The sequence below is a fragment of the Heterocephalus glaber genome, unplaced genomic scaffold, assembly GCF_053883595.1.
Source record: "Heterocephalus glaber isolate CG9 unplaced genomic scaffold, H.glaber_assembly_v1.0 deba00001454, whole genome shotgun sequence".
NCBI lineage: Eukaryota > Metazoa > Chordata > Mammalia > Rodentia > Bathyergidae > Heterocephalus > Heterocephalus glaber.
In genome coordinates, this window is record NW_028258303.1 from 12,752,079 (window position 1) to 12,779,496 (window position 27,418).

Sequence of the window (27,418 nt, forward strand, 5' to 3'; positions counted from 1 at the left end):
TGGGTATATTTATGCCAAGTTGCTGACATGTGGTATTTATTATATTTATCTTTCCAAAAGAAGATAAAATCAAAATGCTGTACAGAGATAGATAGGTGGAGATGGTTTTATAGCTTTGGCTTTTCCATTTATTTTCTAGAAACATATCTTACTTGCCCTCCTAAGTAAAGACACATTTGCTTTTGAGCTTATCTGCATTTAGCTTGGTATCTAAATTGCTTATGTGTCATTTCAGTAAACAAAGGTGTTTGATCAAAATGATCTCTAGACAGGCTGAATTTCCTTGTTATAATGAGAACCAGCCACCTAAAGAATGCCTTGAGAAGTGTTAGAAATCATTGCTTCTCAAGCATCAATGCTGATAATTGCTAAAGTCTGAAACATTTGCAATCTAACCACATGAAGCAGTATAGGAAAGGAGAAGAGTAGGGACTTAGAAACAGTGAAATTGTAAGTTTTATAAGACAAAAGTAATGTTGCTCTCAAAATCAGAGGTCTGTGAATTATGTTCTGCTGAGTATGGGCTGGACTTCTAATGAACAACTAATTGCCAGGATATAAAAGGCCAAGGATTCACTCATCTATAAAACCAAACATGTGAACCAGTTGATCTCTAGGGTACATTTTGTCTCTAAAATGTCAAAATCAATTTAATGTCTTTTTCTAAATCGGATTCCTCAAGGGTCAGAGCAGATGTACTTTTGATACAGTGCTGAACAAACTGTTGCTAGTAAACATTAAACTGATCTGGATTTGAATACTCTTTTATACGAGTCAAATGTGGGCTCCAAAAGTAACATCCCCATGGTGATAAAAGCATCAGCATGAGGGATGTGCAGAAAGATTTGCTGTAGGAGGACCTGTTGGCCCGATTTCTTGATGACTTCAGTGATGTGGGTTCAGCGGTGGAGTTAATGGCCTTGACGGCGACATCAGAGTAAACTTTAATTAAAAACAAGAGTGGAGAAATCAAGAACTGAAATGTACCCAGGAAACAATTCGGTGACATCCAGTCCAGAAGAGAGACATCTTGAAGCACCGTTTTATTGCATGATATCGGGAGAAAGGAGTATTCGTTATAGGAATTCTAAAAAAGGAAAATAACACCCTAAATTAGATTTGAATTTGACAAGCATTGTGGCTTCCACACATTCAATATTACCCCAGCTGTCACAGAGCAAATAGGTATAACCAATTCCCCTAACTTGGGCACACTGACATTACCACAGTCTTATTTAAGAAGCAGATAGCAAAAGGAGGAAAAACAAAGAAATGGTCAAACGGAATTACTTAGGTTGTTGAGAACTGTGCAACAATGGGGAAAACGTAAGGGAGTTTCTGAAGAGGGAGAGAATATTTTTTCAGTGGCATACATCTCATAGGAAAGAAAAGAAATAAGGAAAAGCTGTGGGCTTTTTTTTGTGTTTTGTTTTTTGTTTTGGTGCCGGGGATTGAACTCGGGACCTTATGCTTGGGAAGCAGGCAGCACGGAACCACTGAGCTAAATCCCAGGCCCAGGCTTTTAAATAGATGGGGGGAGGGAATCTTTGTTTCCCAAATGTGCCATTTAGTGGAAATTCTAATAACTAAATTTCTTTCTGATAAAACTTCAGACACAGAATCACTGTACTATTTCAGATTTCCAAAATATGTGTAGAATGCACAATACTATATATTTGAAACAAATATTGTTATGTCTTACTCCTAGTGCTGTGCTTCCTACCAGTGTGGTAAGGTTCACTCTCCTGAACCCTGGTTTTCATATCTGGAAATGAAAACCATTTCTGCAGTTATTCTTCCTGGAGTTTCTGGGAGTTTTTGTTTGTTTGTTTTTTTAACTGGGGATTGAAGCCAGGGGTTTCACATTCAGGTACATCCTCAGACTTTTTACATTTTTTATTTTGAGACAGGGTCTGTCTTAGTTGCTCACTTTGGATTTGAACTTGGCAATCCTCCTGCCTCAGCTCCCAGAGTGCTGTGATTACAGATGTGTGCCACCACACCCTGCCTTGGGAATATTAATTACAGTACATGCATAGTACATTAAATTACATACATAGCATTATACTAGGTAGCCAGCAGGAGCTCAGAAGTCCTGTAGGAACATACAGGTAATGGTTCTGGTATGTTAAATTTTACCCTGACTCTGACACTAGTTGCATAGATCTACTCCCAAAGCAGGATCCCAAGTCTCACATTCAAAATCTGCAAAAATGGTGGAAAAACTGTCAAGCGATTGTCATTTCCCCCAATGTAAAAGCATCAGTTGTAACATCTCATCTTATCCATTTCTGTTTCATGGAATGAAAATTTGATCCAATGCATGTTTCCTGGTCTTTCTGGGTTTAGGAGGTGAACAGGCCAAACTGGAAATAAACAAAGCAGGAATCTTAAGCAGGAGGGGAGAGAGCATTCCCTCCCACTCCTTGAGGAATTTATGACCAGTAAGTTGTTCTCTAATGAGCACAGAACAAGAGCATTGCATCTTCTCTTAATTAGTTTGACAGATATTCATTTAAATTTGAAAAGATTCCCAGGCTTGGGATAGCAAAGGAAGGGCCTGAATTCCTTTGCATCTTAATTCTGTTTTTGTTGTGTTGGATCCAGGGAATGTCAATATGTGAAGACAAATAAAGCCCAGGTCATCACCCCGGGACCTCCACAATTTTCTATTTAAAACCAGCAGCACCTCATTTCTGAGTTTGCAGCAGTGAAGTTCAACACAAAGCACCAGGTTCTGTAGGATCACACTTGGGCCTGGGTTCTGAGAGGAGTGGATTTTTTTCTCATGACCATAAAGGGTAATTTCAAAGGATAATGTAAAGCCAGCTTTACATCAGATAAGTCCCTGCTTGGGCATCAGTGACATGAGTCACAAACTCAAGTGGAGAAATTCACTAGGAATTGTTTTTACCTCAGTCATTAAATACACAGTGCTTATTGGGTTAGCACCAGTCCTTGACGACCTATGGAAACGAGTTATCAAGAGACCACTGAGAGTCCCAGATCTGTTTAGCCAGGCTAACACTAACATTTGTCTAGGTTGAAGTGTAGCCATGGTGGTGATGCCTGCCCTGTGCTGTCTTACGCTGGTCCTGTGCTTACTCCACGCAGTGCCCTCTTAGGGAGCCCTCCAGGACTGAGCCCACATCAGTGGCCTGGCCAGGTACCCCATGCTGGCTCCTTGGCCTGAGGAGAGCCCTTTCCTCCTGCCCCACAGAAAAGACCCCTGCGGACCAGCTGTGGAAACAGGCACAGAGCTACTGTCAAGGAGACTTTCCGACACAGACAGCCTTGGGAGAGGGCGTTGCATCATCTGCCAAAGCAAAAGCTGAGCTTTCTCATTAGGTCAGTCTGTTCTAGTGCAGGCCCATCCCAGCCCCTCACTGCCGTCCTTCTCATCCTTAGAGCAAGTTCTTTTCACTCTTCGACTCATCTTAATAAAGCCAGAGTATACCATTTGAGGAAAGGGGTCTGGTTTTTTGGTTCTGATTAAAATAAAAACAAAAGCAAAGCTTGCTGTGTATCACCTGGTCCTTAGATTCTTTCCTCATGTAGTGTGACACAGTGCTGGCTCAGAAGGCCTGGGCAGGGCACACCCCTGCTGTACCCTGTCGTGGAATAACCTTGAGCAAGTTAATTCACCTTGGTAAAACAGGAATAATGATGTGAGGATCAAGTGAGTTAATACTCAAGTACTTAATGGGGGAATTCAGGGATAGTAGAGCACTTGCTTCACATGTGGGAGGTCCTATTTGATCCCCAGCACTACAAATGAATAAATGAATAAAGTCCTTCACACTATTGCCAGGGAAAGCAGTCATTCTCTAATCTTGGGTCCTTGACAAGTAGCCCCTTGGGAACTTACTAGAAATGCAACTTCTCAGGCCATGAAAAACTCAGGGGTATAGGAGAAAATATTTGTAAATCATATGTCTGATGAGAGAATATCTAGACTCCATGAAACTGCTAGGACTCAATGAAAAGAAAACTCCATTTAAGGGCTGGGGATTTAGCTCAGTGGTTCCACCGCCTGCCTTGTAAGTGCAGGGACCCAAATTCGATCCCTGGTGCCAAAAAAAAAAAGAAAACTCCATTTAAAAAATGAGCAAGCCAGGTGTGGTGCTGTACACCTATAATCCCATTACTGGGGAGGCTGGGGCAGGAGGGTTGAGAGTTCAAGGCCAGCCTGAATTACATAGTGAAACCATGTCTCAAAAATAACAATAACAACAAAAACAAACCAGCAAAAACCTCAAATACTGTGTGATTCCATTTATGCAAGGCATTCAAAGTAGTGAAATTCAGAGAGACAGTAGACTGGCAACTGTAGGAGCTAGGAAATGGGGACATGGAGAATTACTACTTAAGGAGTATAAAGTTTCAGTTTCACGAGATGAAAAGAGTTGAGTGGATGGATTCCCTACAGTGTGAACATACTACCTTCGAACTACATTCTTAACAATGGTTAATACAGCAGGTCAGGTAGCTCATTGGCGCAGGGTTCAATCCATAGCATATAAAAAAAAGTTAAGATGGTACATCTTAACCTGAGACTCAGGTAAAACCCAGCGATCTGGGTTTTAACAATCCCTTCATGTAGTTCTGATGTTTGCGCAAGTCTGAGAAACAGTATAGAGTGACCACTGAGTAAGTGGCAGCAGATAAGGATTACTGGAGGATACATTCAGCCCTGTGAAGCCAGATCACTATTTTTCTACCTTCTTAGTACCTCAGAGTCCAGATAGAACCTTCTAGAGTCTGTTTCTGATCATGTCTCTCTTTAGGATCCTAGTCTTACTTTTTTTCTTTTTAATGAGTAAAAAGCCTGATAATGTGAGCTTTTACTTTCCTTCAGTAGCCCATCAGAATAGAACAGCCGAGTCTTCATGCCTGACTACTGTACACTTCCTATGGCGCAGACAAAATCTAGGATTGTCAGGTGCTCACCTCACTGTGCATTCTGACTGGAATTAACAATAGAAGAACTAGCATTCATTTGCTTTGTTTCAGTAAATGCTAACTCTCTATAACCATCCTCTTTCCCCTTGAGTTTTGATTTTCCAACTTGTTGCAGGCAGCTCTTGCTACCTGGTACCCATTTTGCTATATTTTTATTTAGCTTTGGGAGAGCAAAGGGTGAGGGCTTTGAAGGATCCCTGAGGCAAGAAGGAAGAAGCATTTTCTGCAGTAAGGGTTGATGGGACTTCATTTTCCTTTACAGAGGGCACTGGGGCTGTAATCTCAAGGGCACACCACTCGATCATCAGCTGTCAAACCAAAGAGATCAAGCTGGTGCCGGGCTCCCCTTGCCGGAGAAATCAAACCAGAGATCATAACCACAATGCAGTGACTCTCCAGCTACAGGCAGCCATTCTCACGCCAGAGAGTGTTTACTTTTTGGCCTTGTTGAGTGATGTGCTGTCAAGGTATGAGATAAATGTCATCCTTTTGCGGAGAGGTTATATTTGTTTAGCAAAACCACAGCTGCTCATTTTATTGATAATTTTGGATTGACTAAAAGGTGGCAGTAGCTTCTGAATGTGGTTTTTAGTCATCTTTAAAATACTGTGGGGTTTTTTTCTCACTTGAAGAAAAAGATATCAGACATCAAAGGTAGACAGGCACACACACACAGACAAAGATAACTGTGTCTCTTCGTTTTATGCCATCTACTTTTATATATTTCCCAAATAGCAACATTCCTTCCTGCAGTCCTATGACTTGTTATGTGTGTTCTTTCCAATATGGTGAACCCTTGGGAATCTGTCCTTAAAGCTCCCGTTTTGCTTCTGTAACTCAGGCTGTTATCTTATTGTGCTATTGGCACTCAGGCAGAGGGGCCGTGGGCTTGCCCCTCTCTGACCTGCATCTCAGCTTGTCTCCCTCCTTGCTGCCTGAGAGGCCCAGAGTCAAAGGTGCGCAGGGGCGTCCTGAGCAGCATCTTGCCAGTCCTGGTAGTTGGCAACCTGGGGTGCTGCTTCTGTCCCAGTTCAGGAGCCCTTGTCTAAATGAGAAACTGTTAGGGGTTTAACAACCTTAACTTGTTAGTTTTCCTCTGTGGGTAGGGTAGAGAAGGGACTTGATTGAAGAATTATAGGTGATTTCTCCCTCATTTGAAAAATTGTGGTAAAATATACATAAAATAGACTTGACCATTTTAACCATACAATTTAGTGGCATTAAGTACACCCATACTGTTGTACAAATTCACCACTATCTGTCTCTAGATCTTTTTGTTTTGATTTGTCTTGTTTTTTGAGACAAAGTCTCCCTTTGTAGTTCAGGCTGGCCTTGAACTCACTTTGTAGCCAAGGCTGGCCTTGAACTTGTGGTGATCCTCCTGCCTCAACCTCCCTAGTACTGGGATAACAGGAATGCACCACCATGTGTCTCTAGATCTTTAAGATGATTTTTTTTAAAGTAATTTTTTGTCTTAGTTTCCCAACTCCAGTTGACTTTTCTCTCTCTCTCTCTCTGTCTCTCTCTCTCTGTCTCTCTCTCTCTCTCTCTCTCTCTCTCTCTCTCTCACACACACACACACACACACACACACACACACACACACACGCACACACAGAATTCCAGTGATCTGGTCTTTTGATTATTCCTTACAGAGAATGCTGGATTTTTTTTTTTTCTTAGATTGATGGTAGAGGTGCAGGGGAAGATAAGAGTTCATTTTTTAATCAGTTTAGCAAAAGAGAGGAAATGACAGTAACATTCCCAGAAATATATTCTGGGTGCTAATGGAGTATGGTGGCATTCCAAACTAAGGAAGACTCCCAGTTTTTGCCTAGTAAATCTTCCAGCTGTACTTTAGAGCAAGATTCTTGGTGTTTTTTTGTTTGCTCTCCAGTGATAAGAGCTAAGGTCACAGCGCCCTTGGGTTCTGTTTACCTAGAGTGTGCAGCAGGCCAGAGCTCTCTGGAAGCTGCATGGCGGCCTCCAGCTTGGCCTCACGGAGGCGGACGTTCCTGTCCTCACACTGTCTGCTGGTCCCAACTTCTAGAGTTTCTGGGGACACTAGGAATTATCCCCTTCTTCAACTAGTGTCTGCATTATTGACCATGGAAGCCTGTTTGAACAACACAGGCTGAGTCAGTCTTTCAGTCAGCTATTGAGTAAGGTAGATTTTTCTTCTTGGAATAGTCTTAGAACAATGTATGCAGTTTCCCCCAGGAGAGACTTAGCTCGGCTTGGTCCTTTCTGATCCACATACTCTGCTGTCTTCTGCCTTCTTACTGTCATAAACCCCAAAGGTTTTTATTCCTCTATTCCAGATCCTCTCCTGGGGGACTTCTGCATCTTTGTTTAAGAAGTATAATTCTCCCTTCTAGATGTGGTAGTAATATTACATCAGAAGGAGCAAAATCTATGTGTAGCTACTTGTGTAATTTATTTCTCCTAAGGTAGGATGTTCTAGTTAAATTTCTGACTAAATAACTAATATTAGGTATAGAATTAGTTTGTTTAGCTAAACAAAGTATAAAGCTTATAATATAGGAAGTGTATGTAAAACTTCATAGGGACAATCTGAAGACTTAATGGTATGTTAGCCAGTGCTGAGTTTTAATGCCATTTAAGTTGCTTATGGATCCCAGAGTTTAATACCATGAAATGCTAAGAAGCTTAAGGGAAATATTGTCAGGTTTAAACATGTTTTCTTTTGACTGGATCCTTAGTGATCTTCATATTTTATACCAGTTGCTATTATTATTATGAATGGATTTCTATACAAAAAATTGAAATAATAATGTATTAGCTTTCTATCACTATAGCAAATATCTGAAATAACTTATAAAGAGAAAAGGTCTTATCTGCTTCCTTCTTTGCTTTGATGAAAAGGCTGTCAAGCAGTTGTTGGAATACACTACAGATGGATGGGTTGACATGGAAGCTGGAAAATCAGATAGGACTTTGATGGACATCAATCATTCCAACCTGAACTCCATCTTCAACTTTTACTTGGCTCGTCTTGTTATAATGTTGATGGCAAGGAAGAGAGATCCTGGGTCCAAGTAAAGGGTATACGAGGGAGGTTTGTATTAGCCATGCTGTGTTCTTAACCTTACTGCTGAGGAATTGGGATCAAAAACAACATGATATCACTTGTGTTCAGCAAAGCCACTAAGTCATGTAATCACAGAACTGGAAGGCCAATCCCAGTATTGTACAGATAGGAAACAGTTGTAATAGCCTTGAACAGAATGTCTACAGGTTTGTAAGCTTGCATGACTATAAGATCAAGGAAGAAATACAAATGAAAGAAATGTGCCAGGTACAAAATCCAAATGGCTCTTCTTCCAAGAACACAATAGGTATGAAGTGAAAGATTCGTGGACCACCTGGGGAGGCAGCTGCTTCTCCAATCTGACAGATTGTTGTTCTGAGGGAGTACAGACCTACTGTGGCCAGAAATCTGGACTTTTATGAGAATGATCCCAAATAATGAAACGCACAAATTCAAGGCATTATGTGGACCAGCACAGTGTATGTCAACTCGAAGAAGCCGGGCGGCCAGATTCTGTTTGCAGATGCTGGCCTGGGTTTAGAGAGTCCCAGGGTGGGTTGTGTCTTGAGCAAGGGCATTAAAGGCAGGACTGTGAGTGGGTCAGCATGGTTTTCTGCAAATGGCCTCTACCACTCCCTCCCTCCTTCCTTCTCAGAAGACATGGAGCTCAGCTCTGTGCCACACCTAGAGAAATGCCTGGCTGCTCTCTCAGATCCGCTGACCTTATCCCGGTGCAAAGGAGGAAGCTGGCTGAGAATGAATACTCAGTATGCAGGGAAACTATGAACACCACAGACCACAGAAAGGTCAAGCATATTTGAAGACGTGCCCAGATTCTTGATGTTAGAAACTAATATTTTTTTTGAAACTAACATTTTTCCACCTTTTCTAGGAACGCCTTCCCTTAGTGCATATTGCAAGTACTGCCTTCCACTGAAGGTATAGTTAGTGGGCTTAGAATCAGTGCTCTCAAGACTCAGTGTGCAGTGTTGCCTTTAATTTTGGCTGATTTGTCCTCTCCTAGGGATTGGAAGGGCAAGATGTTTGAGAGGAATATGGCGAATTTCAGAACTGATTTGAGATGAATGATTTATGCCAATTGATGTGACACAGTATGTTCCAAGGACCTGCTGGAGGAATGCAGCTTCTGTGCCTCTCCTCATTTATCATGATGTTTATAAATCCTGTTTGAAGTTGAAGTAAACCATCTTGCTGTTTTGCAGCTACAAATTTTAGAAGTGATTGAGCTTGAGCCCATCACTGGAGCCATGCAAAGGGGGAGGCACCCATGATGGGGATCTCCTGGGCTGGGAATGGAGATGATGAAGGAAGCACCTCTCCTTCAGATAATGACTGTCCCAGTTGGATGGCATTGCTCTGTACAACACAGAGGTGCTTCCCGTTCATATTCACTGGGGTTTTAAGCAGGTGATAGGATCAGCATCGAAGAATAGTCTGGTCCCTGAGTTTCAGATATGTGTATGAAATGTTGAGTGGAGGCTGGGGGTGTAGTTCTGTGGTAGAGCACGTTAGCATTCTGAGGCCCTGGGTTCCAACTCTGGCACCATCAGGTGAGGAAATCAGAGTGTTGCTTCCTGGAACCTCTTACTGATTTGGTCATCTTGTGCTCATCTTGGTCATCTTGGTGCCTCTTGTGCTGCTTGGTCATCACATCTGGGCACATTTCTCTTAGAGCAGAGAAGACTCAGAGGGCTTGTTTTGACTTTCAGTGCCAGAAAAGACCATTATGTGAATGTGGGATTAAAACCCACAGAGAGGATGAGGACCAGTGAGGGGAGCTAATGGGGGGCAGAAGTCAGGCTTGACATTAGGAAGAATTGCATATCAATTAGAATGTTTGGAAATAGGAAAGTTCTTGAGCCAGAGTTAAATAATACATTGGTAGCAAGTATTCTTAAAAAAGTTCAATCATCATATGGGTCATATGCGACTTATGTGGGATGAAGTCCCTGTTTTTTATCTAGCCCAGAATTCTGTGATTCTAATAATGTGGTTTGGAATACTTTTGTTTGTGGTGCTAGGTATTGAACCCAGGGCCTTCACACTGAGCTATGTCCCTAGCCCTTTTTTATTTCAAGACAAGGTCTCATTAGCTCACTAAGTTTCCTAGGCTGAGCTTGAATTTGTGATCCTCCTACCTCATCCTCTCAGAGTTTTGGGATTACAGGCTTGTACCACCGCACGAGGCTGTGTATTTTTTTTTTTCTTTTTGCAGTGCTGTAGGCAAGCACTCTGCTGTTGAGCTACACCCCCAGCCCTGGTAGGAAAAACCCTCCTGCATTTCTTGCCTCCTGGATCATAAATAGCATTTTCTACCATTGACCCATATTCCCACCACAATAAATAATGCTTTAAAAACAAGAATCATCCAGGACTGAAGATGTCCCTCAGTGGTACAGCACTTGCTCAGCATGCGTGAAACCCTGGGCTTTATCCCCAGCATGACCAAACAAAAAAAATAAACAACTTGTGTGTATAATCTCGGACTCTTGTTTGGAAGAATATAATGATTTCGGTCTGGGATGGGTCTTGAGCTCTATTGATTAAAATGAGTGGAGGAGAAAAAGCCTAGGAGAGCAGGGATCATTTGCCAGAGGGTGAGCATTAGAGATAAGCATGGGTGGGACCGCTGAGAAGGGACCAGAGGCAGCCAAGAAAGGAAGGACTTGGACCTTGGTCCTCTCCTGGAGCAGGAATATAGCAAAGTGACATATGGAAAGCTAACAACAGCACATTATCCTAGAAGTCAAGGGGGAAAGTTTGGGAAGGGTTAGCAATGTCCACAGGAGGGGTCAAGTGGACAGTAAGACGAGGCAGGCAGATTTGCTGATCAAGGGATGGTGTTTGGACAAGGATGAACTCTCAACCCTAACTATGGGGGATTAGCAAATGGAGGAAGAGAAGGTAGTGAGAATACAGGGACCCATGGTCACCAGCTGGAGGGGCCCCACAACTGTTTTTTCCACTCTGATGACTTCTAAATTATTCGTGGCTTCTATCCCTGGGCCAGTCAGAAAGTGCTGCCTTGTTGTGTGGGGTCAGTAGGCCAAGATGACCCACATCACACCCTCCAGCATCCCGCCCTTAAAGGCTGAAGACATGAGGCAGCCCCTACCACAGAAAGAGGCCTGAAAAATGAAGCTGCCTTCAGTGGGATTCTTGTGGGTTTTTTCCCTTTGTTTTTCTGTTTTCATCTTTAAGAGTCCCTTATTGCCTAGTATTTAAAAGAAACAAACAAGAAAAACAGCCTTCCTTCTGTCTGGGGCAGTCTCAGCATTGCAGAGAGCCTCACCCTGGGCCAGCACCAGGCACAGCAAGCTCTGGAGCTGGAGCTGAGGGGCACTTGGACTGTTCCAGGAGCCCCAAGCTGCCTGAGGACACCCGACTGACCTCCACGGCTCCCTTCAGTGAAATTGAACTGACTTTCGCTGATGAAGAAAAAACACAAACAATGCAAAGAAGGATTTCTAATAAGCATTATTTCACGAACTTTCCTAAGCCACCATCTTTGCACCAAAACAAACTTGGAATATTGAACTGTAGAGGACATTTATTATTTATACAGTAGTCTAAGTGAAGCTTGGTTTTCTCTCTCATTCTTTCTTTCTCTTTCTTTTATCTCAGCTGGGATGTGGGACCCAGTTGGCTGAAGAATATAATTCCAGTGTTTCTTTTTATCTAATATAATTTGAATTTTCCATTCTTGAATTTAATTTTATTTAATTTGTGGCAATTGAATGAGTAGATTGATGCATTCTCATTGGGGCACTGCTATACAAAATTATGCTTTTATTTTCTAGACATTTCTTTGTGAATTTGTCATTTTAAAGGATAGCTGCTTCAGAATGAGCTCATCTGTTATGATACTGGTTTGCAGGACTCTAGTTCATGCCCTTACTCCTACCCTCTGTTCCTGGAGCCAAATCTTTTCTTGAATGTCAACAAAATGGGAGCTCTCAGCAAGGGAACATTCTTGATCCCTGAGGTAGGGACTGAAGCCAGGCACTTGAGCCTTTGTTTTCAAGTGAACTAGTGCTTATATTGTAAATATTTAACCATTCATTATAGAATTCCTACCAAAGTTCTTGTTTGGTGTCCAGTTAATTTCATTTTTCACAGGCAGATAAATGTTCTTTTACTTTCCAAGAACCCTCTTTAAGCAAGTATTGATTATATTGGAGGAAGTTTGGTTTGAGAAAGAACAAAAAGTAGGATCTAGAAGGCATATTTTCCCATTGATTGAGGAAAATAGTCTAAGGGGAACAAAGAATAACAGATATAAGGGATAATCATAATGATGACCGTGAATATTTTTATTGTTCCACGTACTGTGGTTGCTTAAATTGCTGGTGGTGATGGCTAAAAGCAAAGGATTTTTCCCCCTCAGGTCATGGTTTGAGAGTCAAGGGGAGGAACACTAGCTACTGAGCTATTGGAGAGGGCAGGGGTGATTTTTATCTCTGCAAGGAGAATAGCTCCTCCTGCTTTCCTTTAACCTCTGAGCTGTCTGGGTTTTTGAAAGACCATTTCTGACTGGAACTTGCTCTCAGAAAGAAATTAAGAATATACTAGGCAGAAGAGTTTGATTTATAGCTCATCTCTGTTTATACTCTTTTAGTGATATATTTGTTTATTTCAGGAGCAAGAGCTCCTTATAACACATATTTTATACTTTTGACTTCATTTGAGATTTTTGTCTTCAGGAAATGTGTTTTGGTGTTGTTCGCTTTCCTTTCCTCTACTTCCTTCCTTCTTCCCCTATACCATGAAACTCCTGCTGTCCCAAGGCTGTGGACCCAAGGCAAGAAACCTATGGGAGATCAAATGCCTGAGCTCAGGGCTCAGTACACTACCTTTATGAATGCCTGATGACCACAAATGACTTTTAAGGTCAAAGACCATAAGCATGAGTCAAACTGGAAACACTGCCATGTAGAGCCAGTCTGTCTGCCTGGTCACTTCACTATATATATACCTTGACTCCTAGCTACCAAGCTAATTGCCCCAGGGCTCAAGGAAAGAACATTGTATATTTTCTTCACCCTCAAATATTTCCTTAAGAAAGGTGCTGTTTTAGGGCCAGGGATTTAGCTCAATGGTTCCGGCATCTGCCTCGCAAGCGCAAGGTCGTGAGTTCAATCCCCAGTACCAAAAAAAAAAAAAAGGTGCTGTTTTAAAACATATTATTCATCATGGGCTGGGGATTTAGCTCAGTGGTTCCGGCGCCTGCCTCGCAAGCGCAAGGTCCCAAGTTCGATCCTCAGTACCAAAAAAACAAAAAAAAACCCATATTATTCATTGGAAAATTCCTAAATAAAATAATTTCTTCACTAAATGATAGTTGTACTACAGAACTATATTCCTCTGAGATTATTGTTCCTCAAAATCTTTTTCTGCCTGTCTCTTATTTAGCTTTGGTTTTGCAAGAAACACCAAAGTGTTCTTCGGCAGTGTGAGGTGAGTGTGTGGAATTGAAAGAACACTCTTTGAGTTTGAAATAAGAGATCTGTGGAGGGGGAAGCAGACGTATTTCTCATGCATTCAGATCTTCCATAATTGAAGATTCCACATTTTCTTTCTAGGGTATTCTGTGGAGAAAGTTTAGATAAAGTCCTCAGAAAAACTCTTATTTTTGTTTTTAACTTTCAGTATGCTAATATTTGTAATTCACGTGCCCAGATTTTGACTTTAGCTCATTTCAGTTTTTCTAACCAAGCAATTTGCAAATGTCTATTTATAGTGGAGAGAAATTGCCATTCTCAAGAGTTTACCCAGTCTTTTGGCTAAGATCAAGTGTAAAAGAGTGGCCCATTATTTTTAACATGAATAAAATGGTCATAAAACCTTCACATGTCCCCTTATGTCTCATTAAAATGCCAGAGTGAAAAACGACCACAGGCACGCTCTGCATTCAAGCATTTGAGCCTGCCACACTCACGTCCCCTTGTCTGCCGCCACCTGTCTGTGACACTGTCTTGTGCTTGCTGATAGAAGTTTTCTTTGGTTGCTGCGACTGCCCTTGGTCTTGTGGCTTTGACACTGAAGCACTGTTGTCTGCAAAGACAGTGTATTATAGCTCTGGGTCCATCAGCTGTCTGCCTTGCTCTCGTCCCTTCATTCTTGGGAAGCTTCTGGGTTTCCTGGGAGATGAAGCATGAGCAACATTTGCTCTGGCCTCCATCATTTCAGGAGGTCTCGGGTCCTGTTTTGTTGTTCAGGTTCCCAAGGGTGGGTGGGGGCATGAGAATTCCCAGCAGGGCAGCCACTGCTGCATGTTAGACCTGGTGCCATGCGACTCTTCTCTGTTAGGTTTTTCTAAAGAGTGATTATCATGGGCTGCATTTCAAAAGCCAAACAGAAAGTGCACAAAACTGTTCACAGTGACTCAGTATGTCAACATCTGAACTAATATGAAGTAACTGTTTAGTTTATGTCATAGATTTCAGGGCTACCCAAATCACTTTTGGATTTAATAACATAGAATGCTGGAAATGTTTGAATTAAAGCCAGATAAGACCTGCTATATTTGCAGAAATTTTTTATGTGACTGGCGATAAATTTTAATATTTTTCTGAGTTAAATAATTGCATATGATTTATAATTTTTGCCAATGACCTATTCCCTCATCAATCTCAGTGGGATACTATTATGTTATTATTGGAATTGAAGAGGTGTCCTCCTAGTGCATAAGGAGAGCAGAGATATAGTGAGGCTCCTAGATTTATACAATACTTTGGGGATCCAGTTCCTATAGTAGATGAGTTGACCAGCCATGTCTTTGCCTCCTTAGGAGACCAAACCAGTATCCGAATAACAATGCAGTATAGTTACCTTTTCAGCTGCATCCCTCCCAAAGTAAATTCCAATAGGTGCTGTTAAACATGCTTTAGAATTTCCTGATGGGAAACCACAAGCCTTAAATGTTTTGTTTTAAAACTTTTTACTTAACCTCAAATAGCTAGCTACTTGGTTGTATATAGCTATGTCAGAATGAAATGCAAGAGAACATTCTTCTTGTTTAGGGGCATAAGACAAATCTGTCCATTTTTAGCAGCGATGCCCAGTCTCTCTCCTTTCTCCCTCTCTTTCCTTTCTTGCATTACTTAAAGCCCTCCTTGCTCCACCTCTCATCAAGATAAGGGTCAGGATTAACGTACAGTATGTGCCCTTGTCTTTCTAGCTTCGGCCCTGACCATGGCTTTCTTCTTCCCTTTCCTGCTTCACACTCCAGTCTCTCAGGCCACTTTTCTGAGTGGCACTTGTCTAATGGGAATGCACATCATCCCTTCCCTAAAGCCTGGTGAGCATTTCTGTAACATCCCTCTACTTCCCCTTCTAACTGCCCACATTATACGGAAAACTTATCCTCTTCTCCTTTAGATTGTAACTTGAGAACACAGACCATGTCCATTTCCTTGCCTTTGCACACTTCAGAGCTTCACACAGTGCCTAGCACACAGTAGGTGTGCAGCAGAATTTTGCTGAAGGCTTGGTTGAGTCTAGTTGTCATTCACCTTGCTTTGCATGCAGAGAAATCTCCTGACCTTTGAGTTTGTTGATGGAGGATGCAGAACTGAGGGGCAGAATGCACCCTGGGGTGTTTCATAATTCTACAGGGCTCAGCACCTAAAGGGGTGGAAACAGGGATGTCTTTGTCTAGATTTCAAACTGAAGCACAATTTTCTATGCTTATAAGCACAATTTTCTATGCTTATAAGCACAGGCGGAAGGCTGTTTACCACTGTAATTCTAGATCATGTAACATTTATGGTAGGAAATAAAAAAAATAAAAACCACCCTCCAGGTGGTAAAAATGATCATTGGATTCTCTATCTGTAGGTGATAATTATTTTAAATTTGCCTCTTTAGTGAGATTAGGAAAGGATTGTCTGCTACATCAACTCTCCTTGCCTGAGTTTCACCAAGGCTACTTGCTGGTGTATTTCCACCTAAAAGGTGACAAAACTGTTCTTTAAATTATTTCTTCTTAAATATGCATACCCCCTGTCTATCTCAAATACTGTTTACCATTCATGTCCAAGTTGTATAAGTAAGAAAATTTTCAGATAACAAGGTTGTCAGTTAAGAAACTGCTGGGATTAGCCAGGTGTTGGTGGCTCATGCCTGTACTTGCAGTACTTGGGAGGCAGAGGCAGGAGGATTGAGAGTTCTATGTTGCCTGGATAACATAGTGAGTTCAAGGCCAACCTGGACTATATAGCAAGACCCTGCCCCTCCCCAAACCCCCAAGGAGGAAAGAAATTGCTAGGATTAAGAAATATAACCTTAGTTTAGCTTAGGTAGAGTTACCTAATGCAGCTGCCATTTATTCAGTCAACTCTATGCTTTTTTTTTTTTTTTTTTTTTTTTTTTTTTGGTACCAGGGATCAAACTTGAGATCTTGTGCTTGCTAGGCAGGCACTATGCCAGTGTGCTAAATCCCTGGCCCTATGCATTTTAATTTTTTTTTTTGGTACTGGGGATTGAACTCCATTCCTTGCACCTGCACAGCAGGCAGTGAAACCACTGAGCTAAATCCCCGGCCCATGCATTTTAATTTTATTTGCATCATTCCTGAATCGCATCAACACCCGCATGGGCAAGTGATATTGTCATTGTCCCTCTTCATAGAGGGAGAAATTGAAACTCAGGTGAAACATCTCGACAAGATCACTAGTAATTATGGGATTTGGTACTTCGTCTGTTTAACCCAAAGCCCATGTTCCCAACAGTCTAGTTTTTATTTGCAGTAACAGCACTATTGTTTTCTCAGCCTTTGGATGTTTGTGTGTCACACTTTAGAGCACTGTCCTTTGTGTGTACTACCACGACACTGTGGCTGGTGGGCCACCACCACTGCCTCGTCACTCTTGGAGTTTGGACCACAGAGGGCATTTGCAGAACTATGGGATTTATTTTATTTTATTTTTTTTGAGACAGGGTCTTGCTATTTAGTCAAAGATGGCCTTGATCTCATGTACCCCAGGCTACTCTCAAACTCACAATCTTCCTGCCTCAGCCTCCTCGGTGCTGAGACTACAAGTATGTGCCACCAGGCCCAACCTGAATTGTGGGATTTTTTTTTTTTTGGTACCAGGGATCCAACTTGGGATCTTGCACTTGCGAGGCAGGCGCCGGAACCATTGAGCTAAATCCCCAGCCCAAATTGTTGGATTTTTAATTCAAGCTGTTGTGAATCTTTCCAGAAAGCCCAAATGAGGAAGAATTGCTAAGGAGATGAGCCTACAGAATGAGTGCAGGAGGACAGTAGCAGATCAAGTCAAAGGGGTAACAGGCAGGTGGAGAGGAATGGATCACAGAAGACCTGCAGACCATAGAAAGAGCTAGCTGGCACTCTGAGCAGCGAGGAAGTATTGCAAGCAGAGTTCCCATAATTTCCTTGTGTTTTAGGAGAATTGCTGTGGCTATGAACAGGAGTGATGGTGGAGAGCAAGGTGAGGATGTTGTGGCAGGAATGGAAGAGAGGGATGATGGTGACTGGAGCGTGGCCCACAGTGGTGGAGAGAGACAGTGCGATGCTGTGGGTCTGGCTTTATGTTGAAGGTTGAAACAACAATATTGCTGGAAGATTAAATGTGGGGTCAGCCAAAAAGAGGAGTTGAGGATTTAGGCTTGGGCACCAAGTGGATGGAATTGCCATCAACCAAGATGGAGAAGATGACTAGCTGAACAGGTGGAGAAATTTTAAATTCTCCTAATTTTCTTTTCCTTCTTTCCTTTTCCTCATGCCCCCTACTTCCCCTTTCTCTTTGAACCTTTGCTTCCTATTTCACATTATCTATTATACATTTTGGTCCTCATTTAGCTTCTGTTGATTCTTGATGAGGAATTGGAGAAGATGCTTTAAAAGATTAAGAGAACAGAGATCCAAACATATATTCCACTTCAATTTGCCCCTGGTTCCAGCACTTTCTTAGGTACTGGTGAATTATTTGGATTGGCCATTGAGTTCCTATGGACCATTATATGTAAGCTGCAAACTGCTATTATACTTAAAGATAATAAACTCATTCAACAGATGTGCATGGCAGGGATGGGAAATGCAGAGGTGAATAAGATAGGAGAGGTATTTATTTTCATGGGACCTACATTCTCGTAGGGGAACACAGAAAATACATACATACAGTAAGGACTGCTGTGAAGAAAATAGAACAGGGTCATGGTAATGGTGAGTATTTGAATAGGGTTCTTTAGTAGGGCGATTAGAGAAGGACGGATGACTTTTCAGCCAAAGCCTAAATAAGGAGCCAGCCACATGGAAGTGGGGGACCTTCTTGGCAGTGGAGAAAATCAAGACCAAGCCCTTGACATGGGAGCAATCTTAGAATGCTGGTGGAAATGAAAGGAAGCCGTCGAGATTGAAGCATAGTGAACAGTAGGCTGGGGCCTCATCAGTCCCGTGTCAGGTGTTGGTGAGAGTTGACTTGTATTCTAAGTGTAGTATGAGACCCTTGGAGAGTTTTAAGCAAGGACCACATTGTTGAGTTTATTTCCTTGAAATGACACAGATTCTCTTTTTGAGGAGCAGAGTTCATGGAGCCAACAATACAAGCAGGGAGGGAGGCCAGTTCAAACTATTAAACTTGTGCCAGGAGATCATGGGAGTTTGCCCTGCGACGGTAGGAGAGATGATGCCTGAAGTGATGAGATTTGGGACAAATAGGATCAACTGATTTGCAGCTGAGTTGAATAAAAGGATTAAGAGAAATAATAATGGAAACACTGAACAATGAGGATGGCATTGGAACCAGGAGTAAAGACAGGGAAAATGAGAATAACCAGTTTGGAAGGTAGAGGTGTATATGGGGGTAGCATTAGGAAAAAACAGAAACGGGAGTTTTATTTTAGATATAATATGTCCGATGTACCAATCAGATGTCTGAGTAGGTGATTTATGTAAGATTTTCGAATCAAAGGGAGAGTTAAAGCGGAGAGTCACAAACATGTAAGTAATATTTAAGGTCCCAAGGCTGGAATTACTCACCTGAGGAGTGAGTGTCTGTAGGGAAGAGAAAAGATGTGAAAACCAAGCCCTGGAGCAAGCACACCAATCCTGAGAGGAGGTGAGTAGGAGGAACGGTGAGCTGGGAGAGGTGGCTGTGGTATGGATGGTAAAAGGGCCCAACCAATCTGTTGTGAGGAGAGCTGCTGCCTTGGGGTCCCAGGGAAGGAGCATAAATCATCCACCTCAGCCAGGTAGAGAAGCAGGGCCTGGGAGGATGAGGACGAGGGCAGAATTATAAGGGTTAATAGAGGATGGGAGGTAATAAAATGGGTCAGGTGCAGTATTCACTTTGTGGTTTCCATCATCATTTTAGCTGGGACTCTGGAAGTAAGGTAGGACCACAAGCAGCATGGCTAGAAAGACTATAAAGTCTTAGGCTTTAAAATAGTGAGTTAAAAATAATACACATTCCTAGGAAATTTGATCTGCTGTTTGCTGCAGGGGGTGGGGGGTGGTCCCTGGAGTCATCCCCATGCTCATCCATGCTGCCCTAACCATGCTTTGACAGTAGTTTCTCAGAGCTGTTCCCGGCAGCTCTACCCTCAAACAGAACAAAAAGCCATAATTTTTGTATGTATGTGTGTGGTACTGAGGGTTGAACCCAGGGTTTTGCACTGAGTTGCATCCCCAGCTCTTTTTACAAATTTTCTATTTTGAGATAGTATCTTGCTAAGTGGCCCAGGCTGGGCTCAGACTTGTGACCCTACTGCACTTAGTATGATGTTTAAAGGTGTATTTGCTCATTGAATCTTTATAATTCCTCAGATGATAGGAGCTGTTATAATCCCTTTCTGATATGGTCACACAATTCCAAGTCATCAATTTATCATTGAAATCTTGCAACATACTTTGTACTGAAATGGAAGTGTATCCCCATGTTTTAGCAACAAATTTAATTTTATCTTTTCTTCTTACCAAATATTAAATATCTAGCTTAAATGGCAGTGTTGGAATTAGAACCCAGATGGACTGGGAGCTTCAGGCCCCTGATCTTAACCAATGTCCTATCCTTTAACTCCAGGCAAGTGGAAGGAGACTCCAGAAAGGAAAAACAGATGACACTTGATCAAACCAGTGTTGGGATAGAACTGCATGAAATTATAATTCATTGAGCTTGAATTAAAACATTTATTCTAGAATGGTGCTTAAAAAAAATCTGTATACCAATAGAGCCTGCACAAACAGAATGGCAGGCTTGTGTGTTACTCAGTGTTCTGCTCCCACCCATTTTCATTCCACTAATGAGTTGCCCTTCAAAATGGAAATTAAAATTCCATGTATATATACTTTCTTTCTTGAAAGCTTTTTCTGACAGCCATGAATATTGATGATTGCTTGGTTGGTTTTCTTATCTTAAGCCTGCCTCTTATTTTGGGTAGGGTCAAAGTGAGAATAAAGGGCCTTTCCTGAGGAATAATACTCCCATAAGAGGATCCCTTCATCTCTAAGCTAGAAAGGCCTAGTAGTCATTGGTGCCTGGGGAGTGCCCTAAACTGGAATTGTTTGTGTTGCTCTAACCTGAAAATGACAACAGAGAATGAAGCCAATGGCACACAGCTTTTTATTGTGGGTGATGCAGCTTTAATTGGTACGTGGAGGGCATGCCTGTGGGATTAGTCCTCGGTGCCTTGGCCAATCAAACCCCTTTCAGCATTTCTCAATGGTGAGTTTCATCTTATAATTAAGTAACAATGATCATTTCCTGACGGCTAATGACTGGCTAGAGGAGGTAGAAGCGTCATTAAGTTTATAATTTATCAAACTCTAGGCTCTTCATCTGCACTGTGCAAAAGGAGAAGGCATCTTCAAATTCCAAATGAGAAAGGACCATCTCTAAACATCATAGATATGAGTGTTAACTAGTTCTTCAAAACCTGAGTTTATTTCCCAAGTTAAAAATTAATTGTGTATTATACAGCATGAGCAAGAAAAATGTTCATGACTGTGTGTGTTTGTGAGAGAGAAAGAGAGAGAAAGCGAGTTATATCGAACTATATCATCACGCTCCCACACACTATTAAAACAAAAGTGGAACTGGTAGTCCATTTTTCCCTTAAGAATCTTTGTATGGCAATCCCACACACTTTCCTAAAGCAGGTTTGACTATCCATGAGTTCTAGCCATTAGCATCATTGTGCTTCCCCACAGATATTTAATGAGCCAGTTTAATGTGTCAGTTATTACTCTAAATGCTGAAAATGAAACCCTATTCTTACCGAGTTTATAGTCTAATCTTAAGATCTTAAGATTTCTGGCTCCAAAACCACCCTGGAAGACTGCAATTAGATGTGTTCAGAGTGCCAAGCTAAAAGCGAAGAGGCCCTCCCTGCGGCCTCGTGACTGTGCCTCTTCTCACCTGGCTGTCCCACAGCGGCACCAGCTTCTGCTCATCTGAGGATCTCTCATGGATCGAGCACATTTTGGGAACTACAGTCTTCCCTTTGGACAGAGCAGGTGAAATCTTCTCTTAGGGATCCCATTTCTTTTATCTTCATTTTGGGACCTGATGTGAACTGGTCACAAAGAGAACACTTGCTTCTAATCCCTTCATTTCTGTAGCTTGGTACAGAGGCACCCTGGCCTGTCATCCAGGCTCTGGAATTCTATAAATACAGAACTTAGGCAGTGGTGACTTCAGAGAAATGGAACCCTGTCCCTTCACAGGTGCGCCCTGGGCTTTCATCAGCGTCACTCTTGGGAAGCCTTCCAGGTTCTTTCCTCTGAACTCTCATGACTTCCCCAAAGCTGAGCTACCTCAGGTCTCAGAGAAACTCCTGTGCTGGCTCCCCAGGCACAGAGCCACTGTAATGCACAGTCCCTGGGTCAGCAGGGCTGGCAAGATCCACTGCCATCTCCAGAGAAGATCAGGCGTCTGGTTTGTGCTACCAGATCAATCTTGAGATTTTTGGCAGGAGTGAGCCCCATCCCTGTCCTGTAATCTGCAGGCACCGGTCCTGGTGCCTCCCTTGAGACTATTGGAGACTTCCACAAGCAAGAATTGGGGCTACTCATTCTCATGCTGCCAAATCCAGTTCTCTCAAATGGTTCCAGGAACCCTCTTTAGTATCTGAGAACTTTGCCCTGAGCATAGCTCGTAAATGAGCAGAAAGTGTAATTGATGCTCTCCCTCACTGGAAGCTTATTTTCTTCTATGGAAAGTTGAAAATTTTAAGACATTCTTCATCACTTTGGTTGAAGCACCATGTAACATATGTTTCAAGAAACACCTACATATTTTAAAATCTTTTGACAGACATCACAACACAAAGATACACTTCTTTAAGAAATACCCCTAGAACTAGATGTGATGGCCCATGCCTGTAATCCTGGCACTCAAGAGGCTGAGGCAAGGGCCGGGGATTTAGCTCAGTGGTTCTGGCACCTTCCTTGAAAGCACAAGTTCCTGAGTTCAATCCCCAGTACCAAAAATAAAAAGAGGCTGAGGCAGGAGGATTGCTGCAAAGTTCAAGGCCACTCTGAGTTACATAGTGAGTTCAAGAATAGCCTGAACTATACAGTAAGACCCTGTCTCAAAAAACCAAAATACATACATACACACATACACACACACACACACATATATATACATATATACCCCAATAATCCCTATAGTTTAATCAGCTCCCCAACTACTAGGAACCCAAGAGGAAACAAGTTGGTCATTGTTTAATGGGCATTCTGTGTCATCACTTTCACATAAAGTGTAATTAGGGTCTCTGAAGTCTCCTTTTTCTTCAGCCCTGAAATTACTACCAGTCATTTAAAATCACTCTTCCTAATGTACCTAGCGGTCCCATTGGCTTATAATTTCCTCAAAATGATGGTCTTTGAATTAATTCTTAGATTAGAGAAATGCTATTTTTAAGTAATCAGGGAGTTTCCACGTAGAAGAAACTATTCTGGTGCCTCTAAGAAGGAGTGACTACATCGAGGAGAGGTCAGCCAGTAGCATTTGAACCTTCTCTTGGAGATGCAGTAGGTGGCTGCCGTGGTCCCATCATCTCTCCAGGTCTGAAGAGAATGTACCGGTGAGAGGCGAGGCCCCATCTGCTCATGTAGTCAGGAATGGAACTGTGAGAACAGAAAAATGAGAAGCATTATGTTTTGAGGAAGGAAAGGACTTTTTTAAAAGGGAGATTGTCTGAGTAACGGAGTCTCCTGTTCTCTTTTTCCTGTGTAAAATTCAGTGTTTCTCTGACAGTTTTTAGAGGATGTGCTTGGGTCCTTGGAAGCTGATGGTAAACTCAGAATCTGGGCTCTGCTAGGCAGTGCGAGACTTGCTGAAGGAGAAACAAATCATGTTGGTAGCAGATTCTACCTAGGATGACTAATCTGTGTGCTCGAAGGGTGAACCCAAACTGTCAAAGTTGCCAGAATATCTGGAGTCAAAACTTTTCAGTGGCTCATGTTGGGGAAACACCCTTGTCACTAGGCCTAGGGATTAGGGACAAAAGCCCAGGCCTCCAGCCTGGCAGAGGCTGGGAGGGCACCTGGAAAGGAAGTGTTCGAGAAACTGGGCTCAGGGCCGCTCCACTAATGCCTTCCCCTCCCGGGTCAGGAGGGCAGGTGGGCAGGATTTAGTGGCTCTGAATCTGTGCCATGCGTGGCATCTGGACAGCTCAGGGGAACAGGTGACACTGCCCAAACGGCATCAGGTGGAGCCACTGAGCTGGACACCCAAGAGGACATCCTCTGGGGAGGGCAAAGAGCTTTCACCAAGCCTGCTGGGTGAGTCAACAGAGCTCTACCTTTGTCATTCTTCATTCATTCATTCATTCATTCATTTATTTATTTTTGTGGCAAGGTCTCTATGCTGCCCAGGCTGGCCTCAAACTTGTGATCTTTTTGCCTCCCAAGTGGCTGGATTTACAAGAAGTGCACCATGACACCTAATTTTTAAAATATATAAATAATCTAGAAATGAATATGCTAGTATTATATATTTATACTTACAAGAGCTGTTGGGTGGCTGCTTGGTTGGTTGGTATTTATAACAATGCATCTCTTGCCTTTTCACTCCGGCACAAGTGTTAAAGTAAAAAATATTTTTTGTCAAAAGTCCGCTTTCCAAAGGATCCATTGAAGGTTAATTTTCCAGCATGTAGTGGTTCCAGGTCAAATTTAAATGGCACAGTCCATCCATGAAAACCATCCCTTCTCATTTTCATCTGCAGAACTTTAAAATGGCCTTTAGGAGTAGGGTGATATAGCTTCTTTTTTTTGGTACCAGGGATCGAACTCGAGACCTTGTGCTTGCAAGGCAGGCGGCAGAACCACTGAGCTAAATCCTCAGCCCGCTAATTTTTTTTAAAAGAGCAAATTCAGAGCAAGACAGAAATGAAATGATCCCTTCTAATCTGCACAACCCTTCTGCAGTCTGACCCTAGGGAATGAGCCCTCCACGAATCAAATCAAGAGAGAGGTTGAGGCCAGGAGTGGTGGTGCAAGCCTGTAATCTCAGCCCTCCAGTGGCTGAGGCAGGAAAATCACCTGGAGTTTGATGCCAGCCTGGGCTACACAATGAGTTCAAGGCCAGCCTGCACTATATAGTGAGACTCTGTCTCAAAAAAAGAGAGAGGTTTGTTCACTACTTCTGAAGACTAAAGTTTTCGCTAACTCTGAAAGTGACTTTCCCTTTTGCGGATGGAGGGACATTTGGTCATGGACCTGTAGGCCCAGCCTGTGTAGATACTGAAGTGAACTTTGGGGAAGAGAGAATCATCGTCCACGTGTTTGGAAGGCAGCCACCTTGGAGGTGTCACAGAAACTACCTGAACCGCTCCCACCTTTGACTGCAGTCCTCAGCAGGCAGCTAGCTCTGTTTGCAAGGGGCCATTCTAAAGAATCCCAAGAGAATACACCAGCCTGCCCTTTCCTGGGTACCTAATACTTGTACGCATGACTCCCTCATACTCATTCTTCCGGGAAGAGTTGGGGCATCACAAAGCCCACCTGAAATGAATTTTTCTCCAAGGAGAGCATGGGTCTCCTGCTGGCCATCTCCCCAGTCCCAGCTTCTTCCCTTCCCTTTTACCCTGCAGCAGGGCCTCTCCCTGCAAGTTGATGAGGAGGCAGGGTGCCTGGGAGGTGCTCCTACCTAGGGGAGTGCTATTGTTTTTATAGCCAGTGCCAGCTGAGTGGATGGTGAGTAAGCACTCTTCCTCTTCCCTCTGGGCTGTGCTCCTCTCCACACCAGTCTCGCTGCTGGCCCGCCTTCGACATGGTGGTGACCAAGAGTGGCTGCCTGGCTCTGATGTTTCCCAGGTTTGGGACCCAGAGCCCCAAAAGACAACGGAATTTGTAAGTGAGGGCTGTGCAGGCTGTTTTTTTCTGCTAGTTGTCCTTGTGTGAGGGTTTCTGGAGAGAAGGCTAATGTGAAGACAGCGTTCATTCCTCTTACTTCTTCCAGGGGCTAAATGGAAAGTACTCGGCACCACAAGTAAAGTTAGATGCACCTTCTAGCCACCTTTGGGCTGATTTTAGCTTAGACCCTTTTTTCCCTAAAGGACCATTATTGCTGGAAGTTTCTCTGTTTTAATCAGAAATAACATCTTCTTGTTTGTTCTTAGGTTTGAACATTACAAGAGAAGAGTAATTATGGCTAGCCATACTTTATTGGAATTGATTTGCTCTTTTCTACTCTGCTTACAGAAACAGTGTTTTGGATTGTGGGGGCTTTTTTTGAGTTACACTGCTAACATTCTTGTCAACTGACAGATTATTGCAAGAAAATATAAAGGAGGTTTTTCTTCTAGACAGCTCAAAGAATTTGTTTTGTATGTCATGTAGGGGAAAAGTAATTCATGGGTGTCTTTGGTTTGGGGAGGGGTGATTTCTTGTAGCTGCAATCTGCACAGATTTCTGCATTTTTAAGTATAAAGATCACTGTCTCAGTTGGTAACATGATTCTTTTCAACTGGTAGTTTAATTGAATCCAGCTTTGAGTGACACTTTTCCCAAGCTCTCTTCTGCATCAGCAGTGCTTCTCTGAACCAGGTGCTCTGCTCTCACCTGCAGGCAGTGTTTGACTCGCAGCCAGCTGCAGCCTGATAGTCTCATCTGTGCCAACCCCATGCTAAATATGGGAGTCTGTGCTTGAGTAGACGAGTCATGCTCATTACCCAGCCTTCTCCTTGGAGGTAATGTGCCAAAATCACAGAAGCAGAAAGGCCAGAGGCTTGGTGTGGAGGGAGCATAAACTCAGCATTTCACCTCCTCAGATTCCTTTGTTCTTGGGTACATCATCCTTCCCAGCTATGAGCTCACTGGCCTTTCCTTGCTTTGTCTGTGGTTAGCAACATAGCCATTCCACAGGTGGAGAACGGGAATTGCAGTGGGGTATGCCACATGGCCCCAAAGCCAGCGATCTCATAGGAACTAGCCAGTGGCCCTGACTTCTCTCTAACCCTCTGCTGCCTCAGAAATGACAGCTCAGGAGAGGAAAGCAGGAGGTTAAGTCATGATGCCCAATGCTGTCTGAAAGCAGCATGCATTTGAATTATCATTCAGAGTCCAGGAGAAACCAAACAGTGGGTCAAATTGGGGTGAGAGGGGGCACATATACACATAGAGGGACAATAGAGAACAGAGTTAAAAATGAGAAAAATGGGGAGCCTAGGAATGTAGGAAATATGCTCAACTATCCTTTGCATGCAGGTTAATACTTCTTTTAACTGTGGGCTAAATATGCTAGATAATATTTGTTATGTAGAAAGTACAGTATGTCCTCCATGGGAAAGGGTAATCAAAGCAAAGCTAAAGCATAAATTTAAATAATTGGTTTATTTATTTAGTATCTCCCATCAGCCAGATCCTCTAACATTTATCATTTATCCCTTTTGCCTGTCACATAGACAGGATAGATTGATGTCCATGGGATTTTATTGTACAGACTCCCTGTCTTCTCCAGGCTCTTCCTCCCTGGGGACAGTCTTACGGACACCTGTCTCACCCCTCCCTGAACCGCCCATGCACAGGAAGGAGAATTTCCTTAACGAAGGCAAGTAAACATGGGCCTGGGTGCCCATAGGGAGAACGCCTTTATGTACTTTTACCCAGATTGAATCAGAGGAAACTACCTGGGAAGAAGGGCACACCCTCACCGATTCAGCGGAGTGACATTTGCGTGCCACAGATATCACCCAACCACTTCAGCACACAGGTGTAGAGTCGAGCAGCTTTGCCTCCCTGTCTCCAAAGCTCCACCATCCTTGACTCACTCTCCCTTGCTGCCTCCTAGGACCCCAACTCCATCTCAGGCATAAGCAGCAGGACGTAGGAAAGACACAGCAAACACCATTATTTATTGAATGACCCCAGTGTATTGGCCTCTAACCAAAATACAGAATTAGATTACT

At 42.8% G+C, this 27,418-nt stretch overlaps 1 protein-coding gene across 9 annotated transcripts in view; it reads left to right on the top strand.

Moving 5' to 3' along the window:
* The window catches only part of Shroom3 (shroom family member 3), a 338,993-nt gene that overhangs the window by 176,460 nt on the left and 135,115 nt on the right, over positions 1-27,418 (top strand). Inside the window, exon 2 of one of the 9 annotated variants that reach the window (XM_087215865.1) lies at positions 5,225-5,429. The exons of 7 other annotated variants lie outside the window; for them this stretch is intronic. Coding sequence is in view for 1 of the 2 variants with exons in the window: in XM_021261006.2 (XP_021116665.2) it covers positions 25,282-25,361 (80 nt within the window). In the remaining variant the exon portion in view is untranslated. Of the gene's footprint in view, positions 1-5,224; positions 5,430-16,446; positions 25,362-27,418 lie in introns of those variants that run through there. One more of the 9 variants, XM_021261006.2, reaches the window with a different exon arrangement.